This window comes from Phyllobates terribilis, unplaced genomic scaffold (assembly GCF_046119375.1).
Source record: "Phyllobates terribilis strain yellow unplaced genomic scaffold, ASM4611937v1 Scaffold_10__3_contigs__length_209671492, whole genome shotgun sequence".
NCBI classification, from domain to species: domain Eukaryota; kingdom Metazoa; phylum Chordata; class Amphibia; order Anura; family Dendrobatidae; genus Phyllobates; species Phyllobates terribilis.
Genome location: NW_027362770.1, coordinates 32,805,979 through 32,825,558, shown reverse-complemented (window position 1 = coordinate 32,825,558; position 19,580 = coordinate 32,805,979). Strand labels below are relative to the sequence as shown.

The following is a 19,580-nucleotide window of genomic DNA, read 5'->3' as shown; positions in this document are numbered from 1 at the left end:
GAAAAACGCATGTAAAATCCGCATGCGTTTTTCCTGCCAGGGAGAAGCGGAAAAAATATGCAACATTTCTGCATCGTGGGCTCTTAGCCTTAGACTGAGTTCCCACAGTGCGAAACACAGTGGATTCTTTGCTGCCGATTTGCTTAAGAAAAATTTGCTGTGTTTCTCAGTGCCTGCATAGTATGCAATATGTTAAGAGACATCAGACACATGCTACAAAGTACAGGTGCATCTCACTAAATTAGAATATCATCAAAAAGTTTATTTATTTCAGTTCTTCAATACAAAAAGTGAAACTCATATATTATATAGAGTCATTACAATCAGAGTGATCTATTTCAAGTGTTTAATTCTGTTAATGTTGATGATTATGGCTTCCAGCCAATGAAAACACAAAAGTCATTATCTCAGTAAATTAGAATACTTTATAACAGCTTGAAAAAATGTTTTTAAAATCCGAAATGTTGTCCTACTGAAATGTATGTTCAGTAAATGCACTCAATACTTGGTCAGGGCTCCTTTTGCATCAATTAGTGCATCAATGCGCTGCGGCATGGAGGCGATCACCCTGTGGCACTGCTGAGGTGTTATGGAAGCCCAGGTTGCTTTGATAGCAACCTTCAGCTCGTCTGCATTGTCGGTCTGGTGTCTCTCATCTTCCTCTTGACAATACTCCATAAATTCTCTATGGGGTTAAGGTCAGGTGAGTTTGCTGCCAATCAAGCACAGTGATACTGTTGTGTGTAAACCAGGTATTGGTATTTCTGGCAGTGTGGACAGGTGCCAAGTCCTGCTGGAGAATGACATTTCCATCTCCTAAAAGCTTGTCGGCAGAGGGAAGCATGAAGTGCTCTAGATGGCTGCGCTGACTTTGGTCTTGATAAAACACAGTGGACCTACACCAGCAGATGACATGGCTCCTCAAACCATCACTGTGGAAACTTCACACTAGACCTCAAGCAGCTTGGATTGTGGCCTCTCCACTCTTCCTCCAGACTCTGGGACCTTGATTTCCAAATGAAAATTGGAACTCTGGGACCTTGTGGAGTGTATCAATGACTGCCTTCTGGACATTTGTCATGTCAGTAGTCTTCCCCATGATTGTGGAGCCTACTGAAACAGACTAAGGCACCTTTTTAAACGCTTCGGAAGCCTTTGCAGGTGTTTTTTGTTAATTATTCTAATTTACTGAGATAATAACTCTTGTGTTTTCATTGGCTGTAAGCCATAATCATCAACATTAGCAGAAATAAACACTTGAAATAGATCACTCTGTTTGTAATGACTCTATATGAGTTTCACTTTTTAAATTGAAGAACTGAAAAAAAAACTGAATTAACTTTTTCATGATATTCTAATTTTGTGAGATGCACCTGTATGTCCACAGCGTTAACTGACCAGAGCTACGAGTTTTGAAATTTGTAGCATTTCTATTTATGCTGCGGATATAGGTGCAAGATTCACCCACATAGATGGGTGAAACGTGCGGCTTCCTGCACTTCTTACGCTATACACCGCTGCACGTTCCACTGAAGGACGTCTCTACCCCCTGCAACTTGTAAGGACCACCACGCCACAGGGGGTCCATGTTAGTATACTCTCCTATATACGGGTGGGATGCACATATCCGGCCTATTCATATATTTATATATGTGTGAATATCCATATAATTATAATGCAATATTAAAAGATAACTTCTGTACCTAGGGCCTCATTCAGATAGCTGTGATTTTTCTGGTACCTAAAATCACAGTCCATTGTTCATTAGTGATCTGGTTCAGATCTTCACCAGAGTTTGGTCCATGTATCAGTTTTCACCATCACTGTCTGGTACCTGTGTCATTTTTACCATCACTGTTTGGTCAGTTTTTTTACTATCAGTGTTTGGTCAGTTTTTACTATCAGTGTTTGGTCAGTTTTTTACTATCAGTATTTGTTCAGTTTTTTACTATCAGTATTTGGTCAGTTTTTTTACTATCAGTGTTTGGTCAGTTTTTACTATCAGTGTTTGGTCAGTTTTTACTATCAGTGTTTGGTCAGTTTTTACTATCAGTATTTGGTCAGTTTTTTACTATCAGTGTTTGGTCAGTTTTTACTATCAGTATTTGGTCAGTTTTTTTACTATCAGTGTTTGGTCAGTTTTTTCCATCATTATTTTATCAGTAATTTTCCCATAAGGAGAAGCTGGCTGCACAGCAGGCACTGCTGGTTGCACACTGCTGGTTGCACGGTGGGCACTGCTGGCTGCACGGCGGGCACTGCTGGCTGCACACTGCTGGTTGCACGGCGGGTACTGCTGGCTGCACACTGCTGGTTGCACGGTGGGCACTGCTGGCTGCACACTGCTGGCTGCACGGCGGGCACTGCTGGCTGCACACTGCTGGTTGCACGGCGGGCAATGCTGGCTGCACACTGCTGGCTGCACGGCGGGCACTGCTGGCTGCACACTGCTGGCTACACGGCGGGCACTGCTGGCTGCACACTGCTGGCTGCACGGTGGGCACTGCTGGCTGGGCACTGCTGGCTGCACGGCGGGCACTGCTGGCTGCACGGGGGGCACTGCTGGCTGCACGGGGGGGCACTGCTGGCTGCACGGTGGGCACTGCTGGCTGCACGGGGGGGGCGCTGCTGGCTGGGCACTGCTGGCTGCACGGGGGGGGGGGCGCTGCTGGCTGGGCACTGCTGGCTGCACGGTGGGCACTGCTGGCTGGGCACTGCTGGCTGCACGGCGGGCACTGCTGGCTGCACGGTGGGCACTGCTGGCTGCACGGCGGGCACTGCTGGCTGCACGGTGGGCACTGCTGGCTGCATGGCGGGCACTGCTGGCTGGGCACTGCTGGCTGCACGGTGGGCACTGCTGGCTGCACACTGCTGGCTGCACGGCGGGCACTGCTGGCTGGGCACTGCTGGCTGCACGGTGGGCACTGCTGGCTGCACGGCGGGCACTGCTGGCTGGGCACTGCTGGCTGCACGGCAGGCACTGCTGGCTGCACGGTGGGCACTGCTGGCTGCACACTGCTGGCTGCACGGCGGGCACTGCTGGCTGCACACTGCTGGCTGCACAGCAGGCACTGCTGGTTGCACACTGCTGGTTGCACGGTGGGCACTGCTGGCTGCACGGCGGGCACTGCTGGCTGCACACTGCTGGTTGCACGGCGGGTACTGCTGGCTGCACACTGCTGGTTGCACGGTGGGCACTGCTGGCTACACACTGCTGGCTGCACGGCGGGCACTGCTGGCTGCACACTGCTGGTTGCACGGCGGGCAATGCTGGCTGCACACTGCTGGCTGCACGGCGGGCACTGCTGGCTGCACACTGCTGGCTACACGGCGGGCACTGCTGGCTGCACACTGCTGGCTGCACGGTGGGCACTGCTGGCTGGGCACTGCTGGCTGCACGGCGGGCACTGCTGGCTGCACGGGGGGCACTGCTGGCTGCACGGGGGGGCACTGCTGGCTGCACGGTGGGCACTGCTGGCTGCACGGGGGGGCGCTGCTGGCTGGGCACTGCTGGCTGCACGGGGGGGCGCTGCTGGCTGGGCACTGCTGGCTGCACGGTGGGCACTGCTGGCTGGGCACTGCTGGCTGCACGGCGGGCACTGCTGGCTGCACGGTGGGCACTGCTGGCTGCACGGTGGGCACTGCTGGCTGCATGGCGGGCACTGCTGGCTGGGCACTGCTGGCTGCACGGCGGGCACTGCTGGCTGCACACTGCTGGCTGCACGGTGGGCACTGCTGGATGCACACTGCTGGCTGCACGGCGGGCACTGCTGGCTGGGCACTGCTGGCTGCACGGTGGGCACTGCTGGCTGCACGGCGGGCACTGCTGGCTGGGCACTGCTGGCTGCACGGCAGGCACTGCTGGCTGCACGGTGGGCACTGCTGGCTGCACGGTGGGCACTGCTGGCTGCACGGCGGGCACTGCTGGCTGCACGGTGGGCACTGCTGGCTGCATGGCGGGCACTGCTGGCTGCACGGCGGGCACTGCTGGCTGCACACTGCTGGCTGCACGGTGGGCACTGCTGGCTGCACACTGCTGGCTGCACGGCGGGCACTGCTGGCTGGGCACTGCTGGCTGCACGGTGGGCACTGCTGGCTGCACGGCGGGCACTGCTGGCTGGGCACTGCTGGCTGCACGGCAGGCACTGCTGGCTGCACGGTGGGCACTGCTGGCTGCACACTGCTGGCTGCACGGCGGGCACTGCTGGCTGGGCACTGCTGGCTGCACGGTGGGCACTGCTGGCTGCACACTGCTGGCTGCACGGTGGGCACTGCTGGCTGCACACTGCTGGCTGCACGGTGGGCACTGCTGGCTGCACACTGCTGGCTGCACGGCGGGCACTGCTGGCTGGGCACTGCTGGCTCCCTCACATGCCAGCTAAGCTGTCAGGGACTGGCAGGATTGGCGCCAGCTCCGTAGCCGGCTGTGTGGCTGAGCGCTGCTGTACATTCCCACACCCCTCCTCCACTCCCACATCAGCAGCAGCAGCAGCAATAGCAGAGAAGTAGCTGCTGCCTGCACCGAGCAGACTACGCAGAGCACGAGTGCTGCCCTGCTGTAAACACTGACGAGCGAGCTGAGCTGCAGGGGTCATTTAGCCCGGGTGGGAGGAGGTAACGAGGTTGCCTAAAAGTTGGGGAGGGGGGACATCCCCCCGGCCCCTTCCATTGTTCGCTCCTTATGTCTGTAGCACCAGAGCACTGCTCCTTTTTGATGTGGTGCTGAGCTATGCGCATGCGCGGCACTTCAGAATTACTGCACTGGTCACAATAAGTTGGATGTCTTCTGCTCTTCACCTAAATCATATCAAAAAGCTAAAGGGATGTGGAGACTCCAGAGGAAAGGTTACGTGGGGATCTGGTCACTCCAAGTTCTGATTGCAATGGTCTGTGCACAAAGGTAAGTGATTTCTACTCGGGGGGGACATTCACTTTAAATGGACCCTGGTGGTCCTGGGAGCTGGGGGGACTTATGGCTGATGCTCTGTGCTTACTGTCTTCCAGTGCCAATGATCCCAGCAATATGTCCCTGGTTAAGGAGACCGTTGATAGACTCCTGAAGGGCTATGACATCCGTCTGAGGCCAGATTTTGGAGGTAAATTGCCTTGATTGTAGTTTTCCTTCTGAATTTTGGGTGCAGGTGTAATGATAATGCTGGAGCTGAACTTGCCTCCTTCCCATCCCCTGCCCCTCTGTTCTGCCATCAGTCTTATCCCAATGATAACACATCGAATACATTGTAGACTGGATGAATATTTCATCTCATCAGAAGTATCCTCCATCCTGACTGTGGCCATCGCCGTGCATTAATAGGACATATTCACATTATTACTTTCAAGGAGTTCCACTGCAGCCATTCTGTGGCCATGTACAATGTCCATCTGCACCATGCCACCATGTCTTCTGCATATCCACTGTATGTAAATGTCCTTGTATCTGTAGGACTAATGCCACCCATTGGGATAGGAGAAGTAGCTGGAGCACATTCCTAAATCTATAGCCTTAGCAGGGAGGAAGGAGTTAAGTTCTTCGAGTTCTCACTGTGGACCATTACTGTTGGCTTACAGGTCCTCCTGTGGCTGTTGGCATGAACATAGATATCGCTAGCATAGACATGGTGTCAGAAGTCAACATGGTAAGTCATTTTTTTTTTTAAATATCTACGAGAAGTATTTTTTTTTAGTGGGGAGGGGGGATAAATATTTTTCAAACAATGGTCAATATTTGTCGCCAGTTATGGTTTCCATTATACTTATCAATGTCTGTTTTGACAGCAGGGGATTTGCTGACTACGTTCTCATTTTTATGTAACATATTCGATCATCAAGACTTATCTGAGCCCACCAGAGATGGGGGTGGGTGTGGGGGTGTGGGGTCAATTTGCCAGGTTTGAGATTTGCAGTGGATGGGGCTGATACACCTCCTGGAGCATTTGTAAAAGATTTGCTCATCTCTGACACTTACTTTCTGTGTATTGTAAGCTTGTGACCACTTAGTTGAAATTCAAGAAGCAGCTTTTGACTCGCTGACTTCATGCAATAGCGTCCCCTGCTGACACATGTGTTGCACTGCCGATCAGAGACAAATTAGCTTTCAATCCAAGTCCCTGTTTCTCTATTACTGTTCTTGGAAGAGACTTGGAGAAGTTTTCCGAGTTGTTCTGTTTTCAATTTTTTGTTTGTTTGGATTTTATGAACTTTTGATTATGTATTTATTATTATTCTGCTCTATGTAAACATCGTGCAACCTGGTAAAACTATTAAAAATAGGTAAACTGTTTTTCTATCCTTTTTGTGACTGTTTTTTTTTATTACTTATTAGTGTGCTATGTTTCCATGAGAAAATAAGGTGACAGATAGGCAGGTGGATAGATGGATGGATTGATACGTAACGTTGTAGTGGAGCTGAATTCATATAGGCTCCTCCAGAGATTCTTTGGTTGAACAGACATAATGACATCCATTTCCCGTGCACTTGGAATTGGATACAGGCTCATTTGATTTGAGTTGATTTGGATTTGAGACCATTTGATCAGATATTTTCTTACAGTTTTGGCGCACATGTGATTAGCAAATGTCCTCCTATGTGTTTCCATGCATGCTAAATATTTGTGATTGATTTCCTGGAGATTTTACAGCCCATGTGATGTCATTGGTTCTTTCCTGGAGATTTCATTCCGGTGCTGAAAAAAATTCAGTCAACAAAATAATAGTTGCCAAACAAACCATATTGCTGTAGATAGATGAAGAAAACCATCTGCAGACGATGTCTTTCCCGATGGTTTCTCCTTCCTTTTTCCAAAAGACGGCACTTAACAAAATAAATAAATAGTGCTTATCTTCTGTTTTATGCTTTAGCATTTCATAAGAATGCACCACCAGTCCTTCAGCACTATAGGAAGGGAACCCAACGGAAGTCCACCGGAGCATGGAGGTCTACTGATGTCATCCAATGGTGCATGTTGCTAAGAAACCACACAAGCAATCACATGCAAATAAGAAATGGTAAGGAAATTTGAAGAATTTCCTTAAAGGGGGTTTCCCACAAACAAACTGCATTTTAATAAGTAGATCTTGGAATAGTGATAAGTTCCACAATTGGATATGTTAAAAAATTGTTCCTGTGCTGAGATAATCTTATAAATGTGCCCCTGCTGTGTACTGTGTAATGGCTGAATCTGACCATGCAGAAACATGGTCTGATCATACCACAGCTCCTGGGCACGGGAGGAAGAATAAGCGATTATACAGACAATATAGCCGTGTCTTGTAGCTACTGCTTTCTGTGAGGTAACACATTTCTCTGGCTGTTTTATCACAGGAGTTAGGGTATCTGCCATGTCTTCAGTCTCCTGAGCTCTCAATAAATCATCTCAGAGAGGTAGGTCCTGCAGTTGTATCTTTGCTCATGTCTCCAAATAGATTTATAATGAGTGCAGGGAACTAGAGACGCGACAGAAACACTCACTCCTATGATAAAACAGGCAGGAAATTGTTTTACCTCACATAAAGCAGGATCTATGATTCCTTGCTGTCATGTCTGTGTACCCTCCTTTGCTTCCCCCCGAGGCCAGGAATTGCCACCATGTTTCTGTATGGTGAGACACAGCCATTACACAGTACACAGCAGGGGCACATTTATAAGATTATCTCAGCACAGGAACATTTAAACACATCCAATTGTGGAAGTTATTATTATTCCAAGATCTATTGATTAAAATGTACTTTGATCGTTGTACAATCCCTTAAATTTTTGTGCAATGGGAAGCTCCGTCTTGTGCTCATTGACAAAAAATAGTATTTAGGTATACCATTTTAGGAATTAGTTTAATATCTTATATTAAACAACAATAAAAAAATAAGTACCATATATTGCAGACTTTAAGACCATAAGACGCACCCCATATTTTGAGGAGAAAAATAGGAAAAAAAATTGAGTTTGTGAAATGGGCTCCATCTTATTGTCCGAATTCAGCTTATGTGGGGGGTGGCCGTGAGGGAGCGGGGTTACAGGACGCAGGGTCATTGTTGCAGGAAGCTGGCAGTGGCAGGATTGAGTTTATGCTGCGGGCCCTGGGCTGGGAGAAGGAGGTGTCTCGGAGGTGTTTTTCAAGAAGATGGGCTTCAGGAAAAATGGCACATGCACAGATTTAGATATCCTGAAGCCCATCGCCGAGAGAGCAATGTGCAGCCGCTTCTCCCCCTCCTCCCCCTCCACGTTAAGTTACATTCGGAATATAAGACTGGGGAGCTTTGGGGGAATTTGGGTGGAAAAAAAGTGTGTCTTATAGTCCGCAAAATACGGTAGATCCTAAATAAGCATCTCTATTTCAGGATGCAACTGGCCTACCAGATTTGAGTGGCTATACATCTACTTTATTGCTTTTACTGTTACGGGGCAGCGCTCCTAATGATTGAGAAATGATGTAATACAGTTCACTTTAATGGATGACACTTTTTCTAGATTTTTCTATCTAATAACAGGAAAAAAGTCCAAAGTGAACACCTCCAAGTCCAAGTTCTATCAAGCGACAAGCTTAAAATGTGAAAAAAGTATCAAAATATAAAAAAAAAAATGTGCCGCCTACAGGTCATAAATGTTACTGCCCACTGCAAAAATTGGTTTATTGAGTTTCGAGTAGTTATGTTCATATGTTGCAAAACTGTTGTAGATGCAGGTCAATACTACTAACTAGAATGCTATACAGCCCACACAAGGTAGAAAAATATGCCCAGATTTTAGGGAATGCTACAGGTTTTAGAATCCGCTGGTTCTGTATATCCATATTTGCTGCGGATATCTGATTTTACCAGTTGCAATGTTAAGGGTCCAAAAATGGACATGTCTCTGTGTTTTGTTTTTTTTCCAGTCGGCAAAAAAAAAAAAGCCCAACATGTGAACAGTCCCATAGAACTATAGTTGTTATGTGCTCTGTTTAAAAAAAAAAAACGTGGATAGAGCATGCGAGTTAAAATGATGACATTAGAAGAAGGATTTAAAGTAAGTTTGTATTTACTTGAAAAAGTCTGCAGCGGATTTCACAACGGATCCTGATTCCCCACAGTAATATCCACATTTTAAATACAGATTTTAAAATGGATTTAGATGCAAATTCAACACAGTATTTCACTTCTGCTACAGTACATCAAACGGGGTGAAATCTGCAGAGAAAATCCTCAACAGAAACTGAAAATCTGCGTGTCAGTTTTAGCATGAAAAAGTATCTAGCATGTGGATGAGATGTGAAAAATGTCATCATCTTGCCTTGTACTGTAATCCCCTGAGAATTTTATCAGTGCAATGCCGCTGGTAAAATCTGGAGAAAATCCATTCCATGTGGATTTACTCCTGGACTAAAAATTTCTAATAATATTTCAGTTATATTTTATTTTTCCTATCTTCTGAAATTGAGAAATTAAAAAGTAAAACTAAATGGAGACACTTAAAATATAATAGTAATGCCATCATTTAATGCCTTGTTCTAAGGAACAAAGTTCCCAATATGCCATCTTATAGTCCAGAATATGGGATATCTTTATATGTCTACTGATGACTCTTCCAATTGGTGCTGCTCCACTGATTTTGAAATTTTTTTTTCATTTTCTTTTGTGCCCCTCCGTTCCAAAGTTATGATCTGCAGAAATAAGGATGCAAATTTTTCCTTCAACCAACTGGGCATGTGCCACAGAACCGTTGGCCTTTTCTCCTCTAATGCTAACCAATCAAATTACAGTCGCATCCTCAGAGAAGTTCTTGGTTTAAGGGAAAATTTTGTTATTACTAAAGGACATAAATTTGGAACACAAAGGGGGCACAGAAGAAAAAAACATTCTCTGGAATCAGTGGAGCAGCCCCAATTAAAAGAGGTACTTAGTTTGAACCAAAAATCCAGTGAAAAGTCCTATTTAAAGCATTACACCGAGGTTTTTTATTTTTCCATTTCACCACTGAAGTTGTATCACTAATGCATGTTCCCTCCCCCTAGTATTATACTCACCAGTCACCGTCTTCGTCTGCTATTGGTGCCACTCCGATCATTTTCTGCAGTTTGTGACCTGCTGGATCACTCCAGCGTTTGCTTGGTGATTCGGAGGTCTCTACTCAATGTAAGTCTATGAGAGCCAGAACGAGGTCAGAACGTGGTTCTCATAGACTTATATTGAGAGAGTGTGACTGTTACATCTGACTTCCCGTCAGTTAGGAGCTGCGGTCACAAGATGGCTGATCGTGACCGGAGTGGCGCCGGGAACAGCATGGGTTATGGCCTAAAAGAGACTGAGGTGTGGTGTAGGCTTAAGGGAACATAAATGGAGTCCTTAGACATTAGCTCTTGCTAGAGCTGCTGTCAGTTGTACATATTTGCTACACTCATCATCATAGATAGATATTTGCATAAAAGGGTCAAGAATAAGTGTCCAATCAGCAAAAAGGCATGGCAAACACTAAGTTAATATCTGCATGTTTACTGCCAAAGTGAAGACACCTAGCCAAGGAACCGTTACAACACTACAGGAATTTGGAGAACTATTATCATTTTGAACTGTACATACATGTTATACCTTGTGGCCATTAGGCCATTTAAAACTTTGAATGCTGCGCCTCCAGTGAAGAAATTGATCAGAACCAATGTAAGGTTGTTTGTTCAGTAACCCGTGTTGGTGTGGACTCTTTTCGGGAGGAAATCTCTGCTGCAGTAGTACTCCACTCTAGACACATCTTAAAAGTTTCCTCATGAAAAGGAAATGTTGAAAAGATTTGGTCCGGTATTCACTTTGCACCAAAATTCTGACAGCCAAGTGGAGAGGAGTGTTTGTAATCACTGTTAATTAGACATGAGCGAATTGATTCGCAGAACCCCTATTCAGCGAGCAGGTCAGTATTCCATGATTGCTGGATGTGAGCTCTGAGGGGATCTGCGGCTCCTCTTTTGATTAACTGGCTTGGTGCGACGCCATCATTGCGGTGTCATACACACATGATGTCATGCCAGGCCAGCTAATCAAAAGAGGAGCCACAGATACCGGAAAGTAAGAGGCAGTTGGCATGATTCTCGTTCAATGGCCATGAAATACTGACTTGGATGCTGGACCAGGGTTTTGTGATTTTTAGTCTCTCTACTATAATGCCATGGCGTTGCGAGGTCTTGCAAAAGCCAGAGGCACCTTGTACGCCAGGTTGAGGATGCTAGCTGCAGAAGTGAAGACTGGTACAGCTGCTGTGAAGGACCAGGCTGGATGCCGGAAGAGGGCAGCTGGAATATTATTTTCATTAGTGATGAATAATAATCAGGTGAAGGAAACTTTTGTGAAAAGAGCCAAACCAAATCCAGAGTATTGCCCAACTGTGCCTCACTTCTCAGTAGAACTCACTTTGGAAAGTGAACTATGATTAAGAGAATGTAGGTTTAGTACTGAGAACATATAATTTGTCATATATTGTCTAGATACTCAGTGTGAATTCCATGGTTTAGAAGATAAAATGTATATTTGGATGAGGTAAGCTTTTTGGGTAAAGGGTTGTGAATAAATCAACCAATTTTCCTCCTTGGTTGATGCTGAAGCTAAAAGTAGCATTCACTTCCAGGTCCAAATGCTGAATAGCAGATTCCTGCTCGTACACAGTGGGCACAGTGGTGGAAATAAGAGTCTCCATGACAAACCAATACCAGACTTTAGGGCAATGTGCTTGTCGTAACTGTCGGCATTGCACAATGAGAGTCATTATGACTATAAATGATGGAGTAGTATCATATCTAACATGATGACTGATGTTTGGGATGTGAATACTTTTTTGATTTGCCATATTTTTTTAGTATTACCTTGTGATTATATTGTTACTCTGGTTGGCGTCTGTTCTTAAGTTTCCATGTTTTTGAGTTGAAGTCTTGTATGTGTGTAATCCTCGACTGCTTTCAAACTATGCAGTGTGCATAGCTGTCAATTAATGACATGTACAAAATAGGACAGAGCTCATCTTTGAGAGTCTAGCATAGCTTCAGCAGATAAAAAGTGTTTTATCAAAACTACAGGAAGTTAGACCAGTAAGTGACCCATCACTGGGATCAGGGTCCCTAGTTTATGTGCTCAGATTGGGAAACTTAACCCTAGTCAAAGATTTTCTTTAAAGTGTTGCTCAATGAAGACTTGTCATCATCTATCCCCAGGAAAGGTGATAACTTATGGATCAGTGTGGGTTTGACCTTTGGGACCCTCACTAATCGGCAAAATAGGGCACTTTTATCCTCGTTATCCACATTTAGAAAGAAGCAGCAATTTACATGTGTGACTGCCCCTCCATTCATTCTCTATGGAGCTGCCCAGAAACAGCCGAGCCCCGTGCTTGGCAGTCCAATAAAGAAATGAATGGAGTGCTGATCGGACATGCACACTGCTACTCTATTCTAAATGGGGATAAAAGTGCCCCAATCTTCTGATCAGTCGGACCCCTACTGATCTATAACTTATCACCTATCCACAAAATTAATGTGTGACAACTTCACTGGACAACCACTTTCCATTTCATTTTTATGTACTCAGAAATTTTTTTTCTCAGCTCTCCTTTGTGTGTACTTTCTAAAAGTTATGCTCAGTGTTGATAATTTTCTTGCGAGAAAGAAAAATATAAAGCCTGAAGACAAGGACAGAAAGCTTGGTGTTATGATAGGTGGAGCTCCTCCTGTTATATCCTGCATTACAGATATGTCCTTCCTAACATGTCCACTTGGCTTGAGATATCCCAAGATGCGGGTTACGAGATGAGCAGCATTAGACAAAAATTGCTTTAGTTACAGCTGACATGTCCCACTGCTATCTACGTTACTCCAGTCTTGCAATGTAGTACATTTCTGGGTCATTTACACCAGTTAGTGGCATCAATTTTCATAAATTAGTCGAGCATGCTTTGTCACTCCCTATCCAAGCTCTGCCCACTCTTCTAATTTTTTTCACTAGCAAAAAAAAATGGCGACATTTTTTAGGTGTTTTATATCAGAATTCTGCTGAAAAATCCTTGCCGAATCAGCCACTATGTCTAAATCTTTACATTCTTCAAGTCTAAGAATATCCTATTGCCTTAAAACAGGGTTGCACAACCTTTTCTGGACCAAGATCCACATTGTCAGATGAAATCAATTCCAAGGGCCGCAATAAAAACTAAAGTGGTATTATGATCTTGGCTATTTATATAATATTGTTATTAAAGCTATCTATGTCAGATATATGCAAGTTACTGGACTCCCACCTATTCTAAAAAGTCGCATTCTAGTAAGGAAAAGGCTATGAGGCTGTACTTTAATGCAAGTTGCTAAAAAAGTGTTTCACTCCTCCCATAAAACTACATTGAAGAGAGCCTCACTCATGTATGTCCATCTCTCCACGTCATCAACTTTCTTTGTGGAGTTCTATACGGGGGTTAGGACACCCCCATTCTGCTCATATATTGGGGGGATTTAGAAAGAGGAACATAGCCATTAGGTACTTATCCTTATCCTAGCTCTGCACTCCACCATTCTGCTTCTTTCTGACAAGGAACATGTCAGAAGTCAACAGACAAGCATGTTTACAACCAGATGGTTGGAGGCCACACAGCATAGCATAAGGGGCTGCATCTGGCCCCTGGGCCACAAGTTGTGCACCCTTGCTTTAAAGCGTAGATTTCCATGTTTGTACATTGAAAACTCCTGTTTTATGAATTCTGCTGTAACGGATTCAAAACCTGCACGATAAAGAAATAAGACAGAAGAATCAACGCCATTGAAATGTGGTGCTGGAGAAGGATACTATCAATACCATGGATGGCAAGAAGAGCAAACAAATCAATTTTGGAACAAATCAAGCCAGACATGTCACTCAAAGCAAGGATCACCAAGCTACGACTTGCCTACTTTGGACACATTATACGAAGAGATCAATCACTGGAGAAGAACATCATGGTCAGAAGAATAGAAGGCGAGGAGAAGACCAGCAACCCAATGGCTTGAAACAATCAAGACAACGACGGCGAAGACTCTGGTGGACCTATCTAGGCTTGCACAAGATTGATCTTCCTACAGAGCGTTCATCCATCAAGTCGGCGTGGCTCGAGATCGAGCTGAAGGCCTTTAATGATAATAATATCTATATAGTATCTTTATAGCCTCAGAACAAGGCAAGCACAGGAAGATCAAATCCACATGGCTGCCCTGTAAGTTCATCAGCACAATACAAAACGGCCTGTTTGCTGACGGTGTACAGGGTATAGCAGCGAGAATACTGCTGATAACAGATAGATAATAAGGAAGGGATTAGAATGTGGTTACCTGATAATCATATGTAATTGGCCAGGATCGGTAAACACTGCCTGCGATATGTTTCAGTTATATGGAAACTCAAATATTGTGGCATGTTATCTTCGTGAGATAAGCCTTTATAGTAATTTGAAGTAACTAAATAGAAATAGATAACAGAGAAAAGATAATGCTATATCAGGAAATTTGGGAAAATTTCAATAAGATTATGATGTTTTTAATTTTTACATCTATCTAGTTAATTTAATTGACCCTAAATGCTATTTATCCTGATCTTAGTAATGCTGCGATCGAAGGGACTTTATTGTTTTTTCTTCATATGTTAGGGTGCTTTCACATTGTGTTCTGTGCCCCCGTCGTGGCATACGTCCTAAAATTTCCCGCAAAACGAGGTCCGGACGTGTGCACCGACGGGGGCCATAGACCGCAATGGTGATGGCAGAGCGAATGTGCGCTCTGCCGTGCACTTTTTTCGGGAGTGTACGCCCACAGGAGGCAGACACTGAAACGCAACAGCCTACGTCTGAGAGTTCGCCTCCTGGGGGTGCACACTCCCGAAAAAAAGTGTACTGCAGAGTTCACATTCGCTCTGCCGTCACCATTGCGGTCTATGGCCCCCGTCACAGCATACATCCAGACCCCGTTTTGCGGGGAGTTTTAGGACGTATGCCCCGACGGGGACACAGAAGGCAATGTGAAAAGCACCCTTATTCAGCTGAACCCATTGATTTCGATAGGGCCGGTTGACCATATGTATTTTATAGGAGATTCCCAAATCTCTCCTGATGTCTGATACTTTGGTTGTCAGAGGAGTTTGGCAAAGGCTTTATCCTCTCTCCATGTTGAAAATATTTGAATTCTTGGATCAGCCAAGTGCTTATGTGTATGGGGGAGTCAGGAGATATAGCTGTTTGCCAGATGAATGTTCTCATGTGTATGACCAGCTTCACTCATGACAATATCTGTATGATGTCATTCCCTTACATATATGCTACTTTTTAATGGTTCCCAGAAAGTAAAGCTTGTAACAGCAACCCCACCTGCCTTGTGTAATATGTAAAACTGGCATCCTCTAGAGTTGCTCCTATGGTGCCAAGATCTGCCGGATGCAGGTCAGAAGAAGTTGAATAATCCATTCCTCTTAAAAGGAGGCTGTCATCTAATTCATGCTGTCAGAGCTTCAGGCAGCAAGAATCAGACTAGCTGCGTTATTGCAGCCATGTATACTGGCTCTGGTGTTTAAGAGAAAACATGGTTTAAAAAGTTGACTGGTGGCTATGTGTCTTGACTGTCCAGTCTTGAGTCCGATCCCAGGTGGCTTCTCTCAATTCCACTTACCTAGACTTACTATATGCGTCATTCAAAGGGATCAGGGCAGGCAGACGCTGCCTAGGACTAGTCAGTCAAGACACGTAGTCCCCAGCCGGTTTTTTGAATTTTGATTTCTCAGAAACTCTGCAGTGCTTTAGAGTAAAATGTACACGGCTGCAATAACGCAGCCAAACTCTGATTCATGCCACCCGTAGTTCGAGCAGCAGGAGTCAGATGACAGGTTTCATTTAAGTGCCTGAGAGAGTAAGAGTGGGTAAAGGGTTACTCCTATTTAAGACATTTATAGGATATCCTGTGCCTGATATATGGAGAACTACTGTAGACCTCTGCGCCAGTCGGCATTGTAGCCTCTATGAATAGTGAGGTGGTTGTGCATGTGAAGCTCTCTCCATACATTTTTGTCAGAGTCCCGATAATAGCCAAGCACATCTATCAGTCATTCACGACATGTCCTGCAGATATGCCCCAAATATCTCAAATTAGAACAACCCTTTAAAGGTAACTTATATTTCTGTTGTTCATAGTTAGACTTTAATTTCACAATTTGTAGCTGTGACATAAACATTGTTATATCTTCAAAATATTTTACATTTAATAGTCCAAAAGCTCATACGCTTTGAAATTAGCAAAATCGTTATTACTTCCCCCCTGCCGCTCCAGTTCTGCTTTTCTTCTGCTTTGTGCCGGTCTTTATTGACATGCACACATATCAGAGACTCGAACCACGTGAGGTCTCATCACAAAAATACAGAACCACTTTATTGAGTATAATATAACATATGCACAATAGACAGAAGGGAAAAGTAAAGCCTAGGACATAAAACAAAAGTCTTTTTACAACCACCCTCCACCCTCATAAGCTTCAATACCAAAGTACAACACTAGAGAAAGAAGGTAAAAACTACAAACATTATCCAATAATCCGCTACAAACAGGCTAATGTTCAAGCAACGTACAGTAAGAGCCGTCAGGGAACCAAGAGTCCCACCACTCCTGACTAGGCGACTTTAAGAATGAGGAGGCAGCGGCACTCCCACTTACCTCTTCAACAGTTTATTGAAGGAATAGCAGTAGTTGCCATCCTCAGCCCCCACCAATTTCGTATTGAGAGCTTATGGTTGCTAGTGGAAAGGAGGAGTTGGAATAATAAGTAAATAAAAAAAAAGTACTTTTCAAGAAAAACTACTGCACCTGATAGGACAGGCAATGGGACATCATCAGGATTCTCCACTAGTCTGCTCTTTTTCAGCATAGCTAGCTCAGACTTCCCCAAGGTCTTTTTCTCTGTTTTCTCCAAGGCAATGACAGGGTCATCTTCTTAGTGTCACAAATACACTTTTAAGAAGTCACATCCATAGGCTGTGATTGGCCTCTGGTCTATTCAATAAGATGAGTTCACTCATCAGAGTTGTGGGGATGGAATTAAGATTTACATGCTGTAGGGATTCTCAGGTGGCGTTCACACAGGCAGTGGATTCTTATGTCAAAACAATGCGACATTTACTTTCCACTGGTTGCACGACACCAATTAAAATCCTAAACATAAATCCTAGACTTGTCCGGGCACTAACTAAACACAGACCCTGGCTACTCATACAGGGCTGACAAAGTCTCAGTTTGGTCACACAAAACAGCTATCATCCAAGGAAACCAGTGATACTTGCAGTTTGGTGCACGCGGCCTGTGCAGTCTCCACTCTCAGAGAGATTCTGGCTTGTCTCTCTTTTCACCTCCAACGCAAATCCATTCTGGTCAGCTTACCCCCAGCTGACTCACTTAGGTGAACATCTAGCCTGTTTATATGCAGAGTTAGCCAGGTGCACCTAATCAGTGCATGCCAAGCTAGGGTTTAACCCTTGCCTGCCTGGCACTGCTACAATGCTGATTGGTTACTATAAAGGTAATCACTTATTGTTGCAAAATAAAAATTTTAAAACATACAAAATAATGTTAATTACTGTTTGTTGCTCTTTAAAAGCCTTTACCGGCTTCTTGATGTAAATTTTGTCCTTCACGCTAGTTTACTGGCCAGGTAGCATTCCTCCTCCTGATATGTGTTTTGTTAGAAAAGCTTCATCTGGTGGCTAGTATGTACACATGTCACCAGCACATAAGCTCCATAGCCAATCACTAGGCTAAGTGATCATGAGCTTTGCCTGGATAAAATAACTATTGCAGTGGGCTATTAATCTATATGTGGTTAGCGATATAAATGGAAATGCCTTACTGTCTTTGGACACCTATTGCTTTACATCAAAGGCCTAATTTAACAGACTATTTATAACCCATACTAACCTTTTTTATTTATTTTTGGCTTTGGATTTTATGCGGTAGAGGAGTCTGTAGGCCATTTCATGCACCACGGCTCGGGTGCGGCCGCTACATTTTCACTTCCTTTAGTTTCGTAACTGAACTGCAGAACAGTAAAGGACTGGTAAATCACATGGATTTTCTATCTATTCAAGTATAACTAGAAAATCAATTTATGCAGTACAAGTCTTTCTCGTCTCAAGAAGCATTTGATGTCTCCCCATATAGAACCTGATTTTCTTTCCATTCATTATGTTTTTAATAACATCAAAATCATTTGCCGACGTTAAATAGGTATTTCTGGTGGTGCAAAGACCGGAACATCCTGTAAGATTTTGCTATATATAAAAATAAAACACATCTTCAGTATATGTGACACTATGGCTTCTCTTTGTAGGTAATGCAGCATTATCCAATGGTATCCTCAGCCTATTCTCAGAGTATCATGTTACTATGGTAACAAACATTCAATGCCGTCGTCGCAATGCTGCATATCCTAAAATATCAAGACCATTTTGATGTTTTACTTACATACTTGTCTCTGTGAACACAGCGAGGACCCGTCACATGTGTAAAATGGCTTTGAGGGTGATCTTTTCATGGGTTCAAAGGTTTTATAATCTGTAATTCACGGTTGCAGGTACTTTTACAGTACATGATAAGTATGTCAACTATAAACAAGTAATTAACTGCAGTCTCCTGACAAGAAGGATCAAGCCCAAGGAAAAAATAAATCAAATAAATTTTCTTTTTTTTTTTTCCAAAAATAATTTCCTAAATATCTTCTGGATGCTGCTCATTAGGATGTACAGTGACCTGTAAAAGTTTGGGCACCCCTGGTCAAAATTACTGTTATTGTGAACAGTTAAGCAAGTTGAAGATTAAATGATCTCTAAAAGGCCTAAAGTTAAAGATTAAACATTTCCTTTGTATTTTAGGCCTAAAAAAAAAATAATGTAATTTTTTACATTTTAAAAATTACAAAAAGGAAAATGTGCCGATGCAAAAGTTTGGGCACCCTGCATGGTTAGTACCTAGTAGCCCCCCTTTTGAAAGTATCACAGCTTGTAAACGCTTTTTGTATCCAGACGAGAGTCTTTCTATTCTTGTTTGAGAGATTTTCATCCATTCTTCTCTGGAAAATTCTTCCAGTTCTGTGAGTCTTGCATGTACTGCTATTTTGAGGTCTAGCCACAGATTTTCAATGATGTTAAGATCAGGGGACTGTGAGGGCCATTGTAAAACCTTCAGCTTGCGCCTTTTGAGGTAGTCTAGTGTGGATTTTGACGTGTGTTTAGAATCATCCATTTGTAGAAGTCATCCTCTTTTCAACTTTAGCGTCTTTACAGATGATGTTATGTTTGCATCAAGAATTTGTTGAAATTTCATTGAATCCAGTCTTCCCCTATCCGTGAAATGTTTCCTGTGCCATTGGTTTAACACGACCCCAAAGCATGATTGATCCACCCCTATGCTTAATGGTCGGCGAGATGTTCTTTTCCTGAAATTATTGGCCCTTTTTTCTCCACACATACCTTTGATCATTGTGGCCAAAGAGTTATATTGTAACCTCATCGGTCCACAGGACTTGTTTCTAAAAGGAATCAGGCTTGTTTAGATATTATTTTGCATACTTCTGACTCAAAATTTTAT

The 19,580-nt window shown here is 44.2% G+C and overlaps 1 protein-coding gene across 2 annotated transcripts in view; it reads left to right on the top strand.

Annotated features, from left to right (window-relative positions):
* Window positions 1-4,441: 4,441 nt before the first annotated feature.
* GABRB2 (gamma-aminobutyric acid type A receptor subunit beta2) overlaps window positions 4,442-19,580 on the top strand; it is a 444,575-nt gene continuing 429,436 nt past the window's right edge. The window contains exons 1-3 of one of the 2 annotated variants that reach the window (XM_073649520.1): window positions 4,442-4,900; window positions 5,005-5,096; window positions 5,569-5,636. In XM_073649520.1, coding sequence (XP_073505621.1) covers window positions 4,824-4,900; window positions 5,005-5,096; window positions 5,569-5,636 — 237 coding nt within the window. In that variant the 5' untranslated portion in view covers window positions 4,442-4,823. The remainder of the gene's footprint in view (window positions 4,901-5,004; window positions 5,097-5,568; window positions 5,637-19,580) is intronic. The other variant, XM_073649521.1, reaches the window with a different exon arrangement.